Source organism: Halichoeres trimaculatus, unplaced genomic scaffold, assembly GCF_033239565.1.
Source record: "Halichoeres trimaculatus isolate MK-OKI-2021-1 unplaced genomic scaffold, fHalTri1.1 fHalTri1_scaffold_16, whole genome shotgun sequence".
NCBI lineage: Eukaryota > Metazoa > Chordata > Actinopteri > Labriformes > Labridae > Halichoeres > Halichoeres trimaculatus.
This window is the reverse complement of record NW_027437194.1, coordinates 12,399,739-12,412,617: the sequence shown is the minus strand read 5'-3', so window position 1 is coordinate 12,412,617 and position 12,879 is coordinate 12,399,739. Positions and strand designations below refer to the sequence as shown.

The window sequence follows — 12,879 nt, the reverse complement described above, 5'->3', positions numbered from 1 at the left end:
CACATGCCCAGTCAGCTGACACTCATTGATCTGGTTCTGTGGCCTGTGACAACCCCCCAGATACCAGATCCAACCAGCCCCGTTTGTCTGCTCATTGTTATTCTATTCAATCTTTATTAGTTCACGCATCCATCCATTCTTTAATCTTTTCAGTTTCTTTAACTTCCTGTCTCATCTGTTGGAATACAAGTTGACATATTGATAGACAAAGTAGATAATGAAATATATTTTGATAAAATATTTGAGTATTTAACAGGGCTTATGAAGGAAAACAGTATTAACCTCCTAATCCGAGGTCCCTACAGAGTCCAGGTGCTTAAGATTTGATTTTGTGTGTTTACCACTGTATCTGTTCTTTGGATCGAACTATCCGGAGGAAAGCATCTCTGCATGCTGATTGCTTGCTCTCTGTCCCAACAGGTTATCACTTTGCAGTCAGTGACTCTTTGTCACAGCACGGCTCCATCTGACCATCGAGGTAGTGACCCCTGAAAGTGTCCAACATTAATCACAGCAAGACGACACACAGGGAGCCGCAGTGGACAAGAAATGAGAGAAGCTGGAGGTCGATCGAGCAGGCAGCAGCAGGTTCATCTGAAGGTATTGATGTTGCTGCAGGTTCTGAAATACACTGAAGCAATAACCTCTATCTGTATGCAGAAAGATCAATGGAGCAATATGATCAATTACAGAGATGGTACCTTTTGGTGTGACTCATCAGACACACTCTTTCCCAAAGATTTCTCCTGCTAATGGTGATGATGAAGAGATGACAGTAAAGTAATGAACTACTTCCTCTAGGGGTTAAAACACTCTATAACTGAGCAATGTTACAATATCATCTATGGGGATCAATAAGAAACTATTTCTGTGTGTCACTTATCTAAGTAAGAAAAAATATGGGCCTCATATATCTATGATAATGATTTGACACTATTATCATGTGTATTTCCTCAATACCACTTCAGTTTTTATTACAACACAAAGCCTTGCATAGACATGTAGAAATAACTACAGCACTATTTTCAAGTTAGTACAAGCTTGTTGTTAAACAGATTAAACTCTGAAGGAATTAACAAGTTATTGAAGGTTTCACCCCCTGTACAGTGTGTGTAGATAGAGAAATAAGGGACTTGGGCAAAAAAAGATTTTGAACCAGGCTGTCAATATGTATGTTATTTTGTTTGTATCTTTTTCTTTTTCTCTTCTCTCCTTTTTTTTTTTCTACCAAGACCACCTCTTTAGGCTTTGCATGTGTATGTTTCCCGGTGCTTCTGCAGCCAGATTGCATACTCCCCTATGTCAATTCACAAGCGAGGAAAAGATGTTGCATAAATAAATAACTTAGCAATGAAACTGTGTGATGATAATCAGAAGAATAACCTTTCACATATTAAAATAGAATGTGGTTAAAAATGGCTTCCCAGCCACATACTTATAGTTTTGTTGTTGTTGTTGCTCTATAGCTCACTGTTGAGCTTCACTGTTGTAAAGTTTGACATATGTTTTGAACGATTTTGATTTCGAGTTGAACGATTACGTTTTGGACACAGACTGAGAGAGAGCGTACATTAGGAGTGTGCACTGTTAGTTCAACATACTTACATGTAGGACCTGAGTGTAAGCACAGAGATGCTGGCACGGTATCCATGTTAGAAAAAGACCAAATGTGAACTTGACCTGTGACATGGAAACTCTTTGTAGACATGTGCTGAACAGTTTTTGTTTTAATATTGTAGACCTTTTGTGGACATTTGGAAAATTGGATTTAGATTTAATAACCATGACCAATAAAATAATCAAACTTACTGACTCCTAATTTTTAAATGAAGGTATCACCTGATGAATTCTTCCTCATCCAAGGTTTTCTTTTGTTTTGTTTTGTTTTTGTTATTAAAAGACCTGCTGTATTACAATTCCTGTGAAGAACTGACTCTGCTCTCTGTATTATTCACAAAGCTATTTCTGATCCACCTGTGAGGCAGACTGGTTGAGCCATTCACAGCACACTCCATTAGAAACACAGCAAGCAGGGCTTACAAATACCTACAGCCACAGGCATTAGCTGCAGTACCTTAATGACATTCCTGCTATTTTGTCAGCAAGTGACAACCGGCCCATTTCAGCCTGAGAGCAGGACTCTGGAGTCCTCAATCACATTTTTAAAATTAAAATCATGAGACAAACCAATGGGAACAAATTCCCTCCTGAACTTTTTTTAACTAATGCATTTAAAGTAGTTTAGACACTAAATCAAATCTAAGTTTCCCAAACCTCTCATGCTCAGCTCCATGATTGTATTGATTTGTTTTATAGATTGACAAAGCAAAGAATTTTCTTTTTGTGTTTAAAGTAATTTAAAGAAAAAAAGTTCCTGTAAAAGTAATTCGACCTTAGAGTCAGTGGGAGTTAAAACTAAGTAAAGGCACCAAATTCTTTGCAGCTTCCAGGGGACTGGTAAGAGCTGCTTAAAGGAGGACTGGGGACAGTAACACTAAGGGAAGATCACTGCTATGATTATAGTTTGACGGCATTTCTGAATTTAAACTGAGCTTCAAACATTAAGTCTTTGGTGAGGGTTTAGCCATATTGATCACATCTGGTTAAACAATAAGACTGCACTCCGCATCTATACCTGTTGATCATGACGATCTCTGGTTTGAATGGCTATCAGGCTTAATGTTGATCCTCAAACACCATCTAGTGGACTGTTTTTACATGTGTTTTCTGCTGGAGCTTTTATTTCTGTCACAGTTCCTCAGGGATTCCATATTTTTCAGGATTTTTGGGTGAGTTTCACAAGCTTTTCCATCTTTTCTCGTTCAGAAAAGTCAGATTCAAATTAATAACATCATGTCCCTTTGTCCTCAACATTACAGTTGGAAAAAAAATGTGAGCAGTGTCAGTTTTATCATCCCACTCTTGACACAACAGCTAGTAAATATTTTTTCTGTTCCCTATATTTTTTTACTTCAGAGTACATATATTACTTTGTGGTTTGAACTTTGATTGCATTTGTTTTTATTAAGATAAAAAAAAAAAACCTTCTCAGCTAATTTCTGATGTTTTCTTTTTGTTTGAACAGTTTTTGAATTGTTTTTTAGCAGATGAGATGGTTTTAAATGATCGATTAATTTGTCTCTTTGGAACATCAGCACGAGAACAGAAACGTGATTATATCTGGTCACATTAATTTGAAAACTTAAGCATAAAATCTGTAATGTCGATTACACACTCTAAATTTGTTTCATCCTGCCTACATAATTTGCTTTATCACTAATGATTAATTATTATTATTATTATTAAAGGTCTATCCATAGGACACAGATTCTTTTCCAAATTTCAGCAAACTGTGCTGGTTTTGCAGCTTGGTCTGCTGAAAATTATGTTTCAAGGTCCAAAACACAATTAAGTCTTCATTGTCTTGTGTTTCTTTCTCTCTGTATCTGCCTCATTTACCCCCTTCTACCCTCCTCTTGTTTAATGACAATGGAAATTACCCACATGTAAGTAATTTCTGTGATTCCAATCAAACTATGAAGGTGACAAAAACTGGCTGATTTTATTTGAAACGGCTGAAGCAGAGATCAGGCCGCTTTTAAGAATCAGAAAGGTCAACTAAGTCACAGTAGTAATTTATTTATATTGTCTGTACAGGCAAATTATGACAGAAGCCTTTTCTGATGGAAAAGCTTTATTGCTGGTGTCAAATTGGGTCATTTTGCTGAAAATATTTTGTAAAACAACAAAAAATTGGAAGAGGGTGATATAACTTCAACTACAAGGTGAAGTTCAATGTTTCTGATTTTTGCAGCTCCTTTTTGCGCTGTCCTTCCACTGACTCCTGTGAACAATGTACCTCCAGATGTCTCTTGAAGTCACCACTGTTCATATATTCTTTCCCACACACCTGGCAGCTGTACCTCACCTCCCCTGTGTGGAGCCGCCTGTGCTGCTTGAGGCCGTTGGCTTGAGCAAACCGCCGTCCACAGACGATGCAGCCGTACCTCTTCACCTTTGTGTGAATCATCATGTGTACCTTCATATTGCTTGGGTTGCTGAATGTTTTTTCACACTGATCACAGGCAAAAGGCTTCACCCCTGTATGGGCATTCATATGATATTTGAGACTGACCATGCGGCGGAATTTTTTGCCACATATGTCACAGACAGGTTGCTGGCCCAGTTTCTTCCCGGTGTGAATCTTCATGTGGTTCTGGAGCGCGCTGGCGTGGCCACAGCGTTTGCCACAGGTCTCACAAACGTATGGCCTCTCTCCCGTGTGGGTCAGCATGTGATGCTTAAGGGCGCTCTGGTGACTACAGCCTTTACCACAAACCCCACAAGTGAAGAGTTTCTTTCTGGTGTGTTTGCTCAGGTGGCTTTTTAGGACATTTAGGTCACTACTTCCTAAACCGAGTGTGTCACAACAGTTTTCCTTTTGCAAATGAGTCACCCGATGAGTGCCAAGAGACAAGGAGGAGAGGAAACTGTCCCCACACATTTCACAAACAAAATCTCTGCTTCCTGTGTGTTGATTCTCATGATCTGCCAAACTTTGCCTGCAATCAAAAGTCTCTGGACAAACAGAGCAGATAAATGTCTTCTTCAAGGCAGTGCACCTGTGCCGCTGCAGCGCCAAAACCCCAATGAAGCTGCTCTCACAAAGTGTACACGTTTGTGTCATCAGGCTGTGCCGACTCATGTGTCTGACATAAGATGATTTGTGTGCAAACTCTGTTCCACATTCTGAGCATTTGTAGAGCTTTTCTCCTGTGTGACGTCTGAGATGTGCGTGGAGCCCTCGCAGGACAGAGAAACGTCGGCCACACTTGGCGCAAAGGTGAGGTTTAGAGTGTGTCAGATAGTGTCTTTCCATCATACACTTCCTAGTGAACAATTTATCACAGGACGGGCATTTAAATGGTTCTGCAGTCTTTTTTTTGTAAGAGTTGGATGAAGTCTGTGTCTCCCCCTGAACAACATCTACTTTTAAACTTGATTCCAACTCTGAGTTAGGCTCTGGTGGGATTACTTCAGGCTTAGACCCAGAGTCATTCTCTGAGGATGCATCAACTAAAGGAAAGGAGAAACTTCATTATTAAAATGTTCACAGCTTAAAAAATTAAACAACAACCACACACAACAAGCATTACCTACTTAAAATTACCTACAGTAGCAACATGACTCTGCCCATTTAATATTTCAAACATTACTTTCAAAACATGTATCTTGATTTCTACAAGTTAATAAGAAGCAGTAGCTACCAGGTTCAATCACTGATTCTAAGTCTTTAGCTCCCATTGGTCTTTCAGGTTGTTGTGCTTCTAAAAAATAAAAAATTAAAATAAGCGCCAGTGAGCGCCTTACAAAAAATAGAACTGCAAAGTTGTTTTAATGTTGTCTGACTTTCAGTCAGGTATCAGTCTATATGAATGGCCACAACAATTCTGTGTAACATTATCAGCAAAAGGAAGAGATTTAAAAGACAATTGATGTACATTTTTTTTACTTCATACTTTACTTTGAAAATTTAAAACATAGAAAACACAGTGAAAGCTAAAACATGGCTACATCTGACTGGCACTGAAAGCGTTATCCTTAAAAAGAGACCCAAGAAGCATTGCTTCTGAAAAATGTTTCCAATATGTTTACCTTGTAGTTATAAAATGCAGTCAAATCCACCCTCAGAAAAATACTTATTTAAAGTAGAACATGCAAATCTGATCAAATCATGCACCAGCTGACTTCATACCTCTGTGATATGAGTGGTCACTCTCATATGCTGGGCGTTCCTTTATCATGTGGCAATAGGTGCTTAATCCTGTCGTACAAAAAAAAGAAAATCCACTGCTTTTTGAATCACAGAGAAACTGTACAATGTGTGCACACAAAGCATCTATCTATTGCCAAAGAAACTGACTTACGCTTTTTGGCGTCTGCCACTGGCCCTGCTTTTGCAGCTTTTGGCTTCACACTCTGTTGGGTTTGATCATTCAGCACAGCACTATCCTCAGCTTCACACAGAGACACTTTGAAAATTGTCAAGATTTTCTCTGCTGCTTCTTTGGTCCATGCTGCCATGAGGTTTGCAAACTGGTCCTTTAAAGTCAAGTGTAAGAGGAGAATGTGAGGAATAAAGGGACATTTTTTTAAGTAAGAAACTTACTTCATCAGTTTGTGGTGACTGGATCACTAAGTGATAATAAGTGAATGGAAAATAATTATTTTAAAATGTGTATGAGGGTGAGACTTGCATGCTGCTTGAATGTGAGGACAAAGGTTGTGGACCAAGTAGTTAGTACTTAGGGAAATTGTAACAGAAAATTTGCCCAAGGCTTTTGATTTAACGTTTACCAGCTCAACTGAATTAATAGTCCTAGTTTGGACTCCTTACACCAAAATAGAAAAAAAAGGAACATGGTTTGTCTTTTGAAGGAGGAGCTTGCTTCAAGGGATTTTTGTTGTTGACTCAGAATTCAATTTTTTTATTTACTAGTTTTGAAGTTGTTGTGAGTAAAGAGTTACTTTCAGCAACAAAATTTAGGATTTAAAAATGTGAACATTGTGATACACCCTGATAGACACTAGCTGAAAGGCAACCAGATAAACAATGTGTTGGAATGCAGTTCATTTGACAACTAATTTATAGATACCTCCTTCATAAATACAATGATGCCTATTTTCATGCAACACTTTCATAAAGGTGTTCATTGGTATCTATCTTGGCTTGATGCATTGCGATTTGCTGTACTGAAATTCATGATTGTGAGATGTTGATCCTCTTAACATGTAACTATACTTCTTTCTAGATTGCATGCCTGTTATCGGATTCTATATAATTTTTATTTTATTACTTCTCTATGAAAATAATTCCTTCTCCATAGTTTTGCTTTGAGTACTACATCCTCTACTACATCCTATCTATAAACTACTGTTTGTGTGACTTCTATGTCCAAGACAATGTAAACATTGCCCAAAGGGTTAAATAAAGTTGTTTCACATAAATATTGACACTTTTTCCCCATTATCCACGCAGTCCCATGAAATGCACCAGTGTTCAATAACTATGCCTGTAAATGAACGATTCGATTTGAAGATTTGTTAAACAGATTAGTACATTAAGGGAGACCATTTGGACATGTCTGTGTGGGCAGATGTGTGTGGGCTGGTGGGTGGGTGTGTTACCGTTAACTCATGACAGAGCTGCGGTCTGTCCTCCGGTGAAATAACTTGACGCTCCTGTTTTTCGTGCCCCACAGTCGTCGTTTTCATCTGAAGAGCCGGATGGGATGGATCCGTTGCTGATGTGGTTTTAGCTGAGCACAGGTCCAGAAGTCTGCGGAGCTCTGTCACCGTCGCCTCCACCACGGACTCCATGATAACAGATAGCTCATGCTTTAGTTTTTCCAAGTTTAACGTATTGGTGAGTAATGTCATGGCTGTAATACTTTGAAACTTTATTCAGAAGTTGAGCCTTTCTTCCTGCTGTTATTAAGTTTTCGAAGTCTTCTTGTTGTTGTTTTTCTTCTGGCTTCTTCGTTGGTTTTTCTTCTTCGTTTATTTTAATGGCGGGGTAATGAACAATAATAGATACGCCACCACTATCTAGCGTACGGGAGTGTAATAACACCCTGACTCCTTTATCTCCCCGTGAGCTTCAAGAAAATCAAGAAGTTACATACTTATTCAACATGTAAGTTTAAACAGGATATTTATGGCCTTAAAGTTTCATATCAAAGCAATAGAAACAGGGGGCTCTTGTCTGGGAATGCAAAAAACAAGGTGCTGGCCTATTTCTTTAAGTTTAAGATAGGTACCTCATTAAATAACAAAAATAACAAAAAAAAATGTTTTATCGCTCCTTTTGGTTGAGAAAAGTTCAGTGTTCAGATTTATTTAATTTTAGAGGCCACACTATTTTAAAAATAAATGACTAAGACATAAAACATACCTTTTATTTTTCTTCTTCTTTTCCATGGTAGCAATTTCACCCCCCGCTTGACTGAATTATGTTGCAACTATGACTACAAAAACTGCCTCAGCCACACAGCTTAAGCAGTTGCTGTAATACTAATGTGCCGCTGTAGTTCCTCACTATCACCCCTAGAGAACAGTGAAGACCATGATTCTGAATACACTGAATGTAACTGTGTGAACCATGGGAACTTGATATCAAAAGTATAAAATGAACAGGAATTTAGAGTCAAACGTGGCATTTTGAATTTACATTGCACGGCTAATGTGATATTTGATTATAAGTAGAGTAACCTACAGTTTTCATCATTATCCGTCTAAATTTTTATCAATAGTAAACATAGGAGCCCCCATGTTAATATATACAAAAATTCACTCTGCATTATCAATCAAAAACCAGCAAACTATTACACACAAATACACACATCCTGTCTTGCTGCATGTGTGTTCTTGGAGTACTGGATCAGTTTTAGTGACAAAATGTTGTATGTTGACCAAACTCTTGTTCCTGCTGAACTGAGCCAGTGTGTCAGATCAAACTGCTGTCAGCTCAGAAGGCACAAGAGGAAGGTCAGATGTTTCCTCAGGATAATGTCAGAGGGCTTCAGTTGTGGTTTCTACTGCTTACATTCAAAAAAGCTGAAGACAGCGGATGAATATTGAAGTCTGTAAATTAACTACAATATAGAAAGAATTCAATTTCCATGCAATCCTTAATATGTATTACATTTTTTAATTACTTAGTTTGTTATCATTAGCCTTGAGAAAAAGTAAACGGTTTCAAAACTCAATGTATAGCCATTTTCCAACTGTTAAAAGAAAATTAATTTAATCTCAAAAACATTTGCAAAATTGTAGACTGATTGATCTTAACACAACAAAGGGACAGTGGTTAATAATGCATGATGAGCATCTGTCTGTGCAAAAAAAAAAACAGCAATATATGTTTGCAAATAAAGGCCATCAGATAATCAAGATGAACTGCATCCATCTTAAATGTGCATCTCGTCATGTCCATTTAAATTTGAGATGATAAAAAAAAGAGTTGCTCCTTTTTAAGTAATGAATGTATTCCACAACCACAGGTTAGTCCTCAGGTGTTCATTTGTTTTGACAATTATATGAATGTAAACTTACACTTCTTTTATAAATAAAGAAACAAGTACAGGGAAAGCTTTTTTTTCCATACTTGAAATTTTGATCTTGTAATTGAAAATATATAGACTCAGAGTTGTCTTTGGTCTTTTTTTTTAGATGTTTTATTAAACTTTAATCATGTTAAACTTGACAGTGAAGAATGATGGGAGTCCAGTGGAACTTTTGCTCAGGTTTAAGACTTTGACTAAATGTATTTGATAAAAATTACTCAAAGCTGAGATGTACTCAGGAACCATGGAGCTAAAACTGAGATTAATGCTGTAGTCAAGATGAAGAGGGGTTGGGTCCAAGTGATGAAAAGTATGTATATTGTCATCATATTTAATTCCTGCTGTTAATACATTCCACTGAAATGACAACATTCTTCATCTTAATATCTAGACTACCCTGCCCTATCACAAATAAAATTTGTACTTTTTCAGCAACCATTCAATAATGTGGTAATGATGCAGGGATTTCCAAAAAATGAAGTATTCAATAGAGTAAATAGTGTGTTTGTTGGAAACTGTTTTCAGCCACAGATTCATACAGGTTAAAATTGTTTCTTTGTCAAATTCAATCATCACTAAAAATTGAATAAGTACAGCCTTATCTTTTAAGAATAACATAAATACATATGGCTTCATTAAAACCAGAAGAAAGGAGACTAAATCTCCTGATTTTTTTTTTTTTAAAGTTTGAGCGTGTAATATCTGTATGCACTTCTACTCTTGATAATTATTGAAATGTATGTTTTTCTAGATTCACATAACTTAAAAGTTTGTTATAAATTACAATTTTTTACTCACTCAACATCAGCTCTGTACAAATGAAGAACTTAGCCACTGTGAACAAAATACTAAGACTCCCTGTTCAGCAGTTGACTAAGCTCTGCACCTGATCAGACACAGCAGATACACACAGCATATCACAAACACAACACACTCATCTTGCCTCAGAAAAGTTCTTCCTTTATAACGATCCACAGAATGGCAGCTTCAAAAAAAAAAAAAAGAAAGAAAAAAAACTTGTAGAAATATGTTTATAATAAGAAAAAAATCAGCCGTAAGAAAGTGTGACACTCTCCTTGTACCCAAAACAATGGATATGTGTATCCTTCTCTGGCTCCGGTTGGAGTAGCAGCAGTCACCATGGCAGTGTAGTAATCCCTGGCAATGTGATTTTCTAATTTTGTCCTAAATCATCATGCCAGAGACCCACATGGCCAAGGCAAAAACATGACTTCTTTCCCCAGAAATACCCTTCCTCACTCTCGTCACATCTCTCTTTCTCCTGCTTCTTTTCCTCTCGTTTCCAGTCGGTCTGGTCCTCCCTCCCCCACCCTCCCCTCTCTCCCTCTCTCTCAGGCTCCCATGCTCGGTTTAACTTTGGGTATTTCCCTCATTAACTTCTCTGCCTCAGGAACTCCAGAGAGGCCTGAGGAAGTCTGCCTCTGGAATAAAAATGACAGCATGCCCTTCTGATAGTAACTCATGATAATCACTCCTGCACTCTGCAGGGTGGGACGCTCTCATGGCAGGTGTGAGGGCATTCTGGGACATGAAGTTTAACAGTGGTTGGTTTGTGTTTTACACTCTTCAGTCTTTTCTTTCATTCTATCTAAAGGATGATTAACAGAAAAACAACACATCTTTATGTCCAAAGTTTTCTTTAAGTCACAATACAACTGACAAATCCGTGACAGTCCTCTAACTCTGTCAACGAGGCCATCCAATCAGCTGAACTGAATCCATCAGTGTGTCTTCCTGCAGTCAGGAGAGTCACTGTGACCTGTCACTGAGACCCTGCTTCTTTTCACAGCCTCTTCTGGTCCTGATGGAGGCCTCACCATCCAACAAATCATTCACTTATTGGTAATACTAGAAAAAATGGGTTGAGAAAAATACTAAGACACTGATACTTCCAACATAATCTTTAAAAACTTAGAGAGTAAAGATTTGCAGGCTCTATGTTATGTTTAAATGATCTTTACCAATGATGTGCTCTCCTTTTAATTTTGTATAGCTAATACTTTTTCCTAATCACTTCAACAGGTTTTTTTTTTTTTTTTTTTTTTTCAAAATTCAAATCTGTATTACTTCTTGTCTAAAATGTTTTATCTGGTTAAGTATGTATCTTGTTTAAAGATTTAAAAAAAACAGAGGTCTGAATTGATTGTACTAAGTAAGAATAGCTTATGCAGGGTCGTCTCTCTTGTGATGACATGAATAATGTCTCATTTAGAAGAAAAGGTAAATTTTGTTTACTAAACCAGCAGATGTTTGAACACACTGAGCCTTTTTTGTTATCAAGCATTTTGAAATATGCTGTTTATCTTGACTAAGCTAGCAAATGTGGCTTGCATTTGGTCTAATTTTACGTTTTTAATTAGAAATCAGACACATACACAATCTCAGATTTGAGTCCTTGCAGAGCTGAAATCTGTTTTTGATCTGAGTTATTGAAATCCAGAGCTAGCAGTAAATAACATCCCCCTCCACCAGTCACTTGTGATTTATGGCCCAATAAACTATGCTCTTTACAGTCTGTCACAGTCATTCATATCATGATGGATGCATACACCAATGGATGCAACTATACCAATATTAATGTATAAGCAGACTCTGTGATGGCAGGTGTATGGCGAGTTGCATGTGTGGACATGGTATTGCAGCACTTTCACATTACATCAGTTAAAGACTGATGCTGAATTTGAGATATTTCACACAACGAGGCTCACGTTCACACTGTATTGATATTCAGTGCCCAATCAGTGATGGTTTATGGCTCGTTGATGGCTGCCTCTTTCACTTGTCACTCAACCCAGTCTCACATGTTGCATAAATGATTTTCACAATAAAATTACTTCTTTCTCAATCCCAGAGAAACCTTGTGCTCACGGTTAAAGTGTCTTCAAGTTCAAGTGAACACAATCCGCTCGGGCTCATACTAAACTTTAACAGAATCCTGCTGTGTGCTGACTTGTTATTGGAGTGTGTGACTGCTGGAGCAGACTAAATGGGAATCACACTACAACAACATGCTGGATCCTGCGTGCTGGGGTTTCACTTTTTACATGTTTGATCCACAGAGGCGTGACATACCATGTCTGATCTAAGCATGTGACCCATACCAGCTGTTCAACCACCCCACCTCTGACCTCCAGACCCCTGCAAGTCCAAGTCAAATCATGCTTGACTTGGTGGGGCCGTTATTTGAAAGTGGGGAGTGGACGACTGAGGGACCAAGGTATTGTGGTGGAAGAGCAGTTTTCAAATTCCAGTGCATGCCATCAAATATAGGACATATTTTATCATTGTGAAAAATTTTGTCACTGCTCAGAAAAAAAAAAACTCTTGTGACTTCCTCTTGTGACTACAGTTACAGCCTCGTTATCAATAAATTCTCTACTCTGTCCCCTCCCCCTCTTATCCCCCTTTTTGTCTTGTGCTCCAATACGCAATAACTGCTGAGGACATGTTGCATGCCACTGACCAAAGAGGGCAATACATCCTCAAACAAGGTCTGCACAAGACAACACATGCAACATGTGGTTGCTGTCATAAATCAGACTTCACTGACATGTGATTTGACAAAAACTCCAAAATGATGGAAGCCTCTAAAATCCAGATCATCTAAGATTAAAGATTTTTTTTGTGTTTGTTTCATTGTGTCTGCAGGTGAAAGGGCAATGGTTGCAGGGAAGACCTACTGGTAGTCTGTTGTAGGCGTAAATACAGTGATGGAGATCATCTTCAGTTCAGG

The 12,879-nt window shown here is 38.0% G+C and overlaps 1 protein-coding gene across 2 annotated transcripts; it reads right to left on the bottom strand.

Annotated features, from left to right (window-relative positions):
* Window positions 1–3,670: 3,670 nt before the first annotated feature.
* Window positions 3,671–7,811, bottom strand: LOC141805006 (uncharacterized). Of its 2 annotated transcripts, XM_074689670.1 has the most exons (5): window positions 7,189–7,811; window positions 5,928–6,102; window positions 5,756–5,824; window positions 5,268–5,327; window positions 3,671–5,076 (listed from the first exon to the last, which is right to left on the bottom strand). In XM_074689670.1, the coding sequence occupies exons 1-5, from the start codon at window positions 7,438–7,440 to the stop codon at window positions 3,779–3,781; spliced, it is 1,854 nt and encodes a 617-aa protein (XP_074545771.1). In that variant the 5' UTR covers window positions 7,441–7,811; the 3' UTR covers window positions 3,671–3,778. The 2 variants fall into 2 exon arrangements, with proteins under 2 accessions (XP_074545771.1, XP_074545772.1); XM_074689671.1 differs by lacking the exon at window positions 5,268–5,327.
* Window positions 7,812–12,879: the final 5,068 nt, after the last annotated feature.

Bases quoted from the DNA above. Each gene is read 5' to 3' on its own strand.
- LOC141805006 (XM_074689670.1), bottom strand. From the start codon at position 7,440: ATGACATTACTCACCAATACGTTAAACTTGGAAAAACTAAAGCATGAG. The intron at 5,328-5,755 runs GTATGAAGTCAG...TTTATTTTTTAG, and splicing joins TGACCACTCATATCACAGAG to AAGCACAACAACCTGAAAGA. The intron at 5,077-5,267 runs GTAGCTACTGCT...CCTTTCCTTTAG, and splicing joins AGAATCAGTGATTGAACCTG to TTGATGCATCCTCAGAGAAT.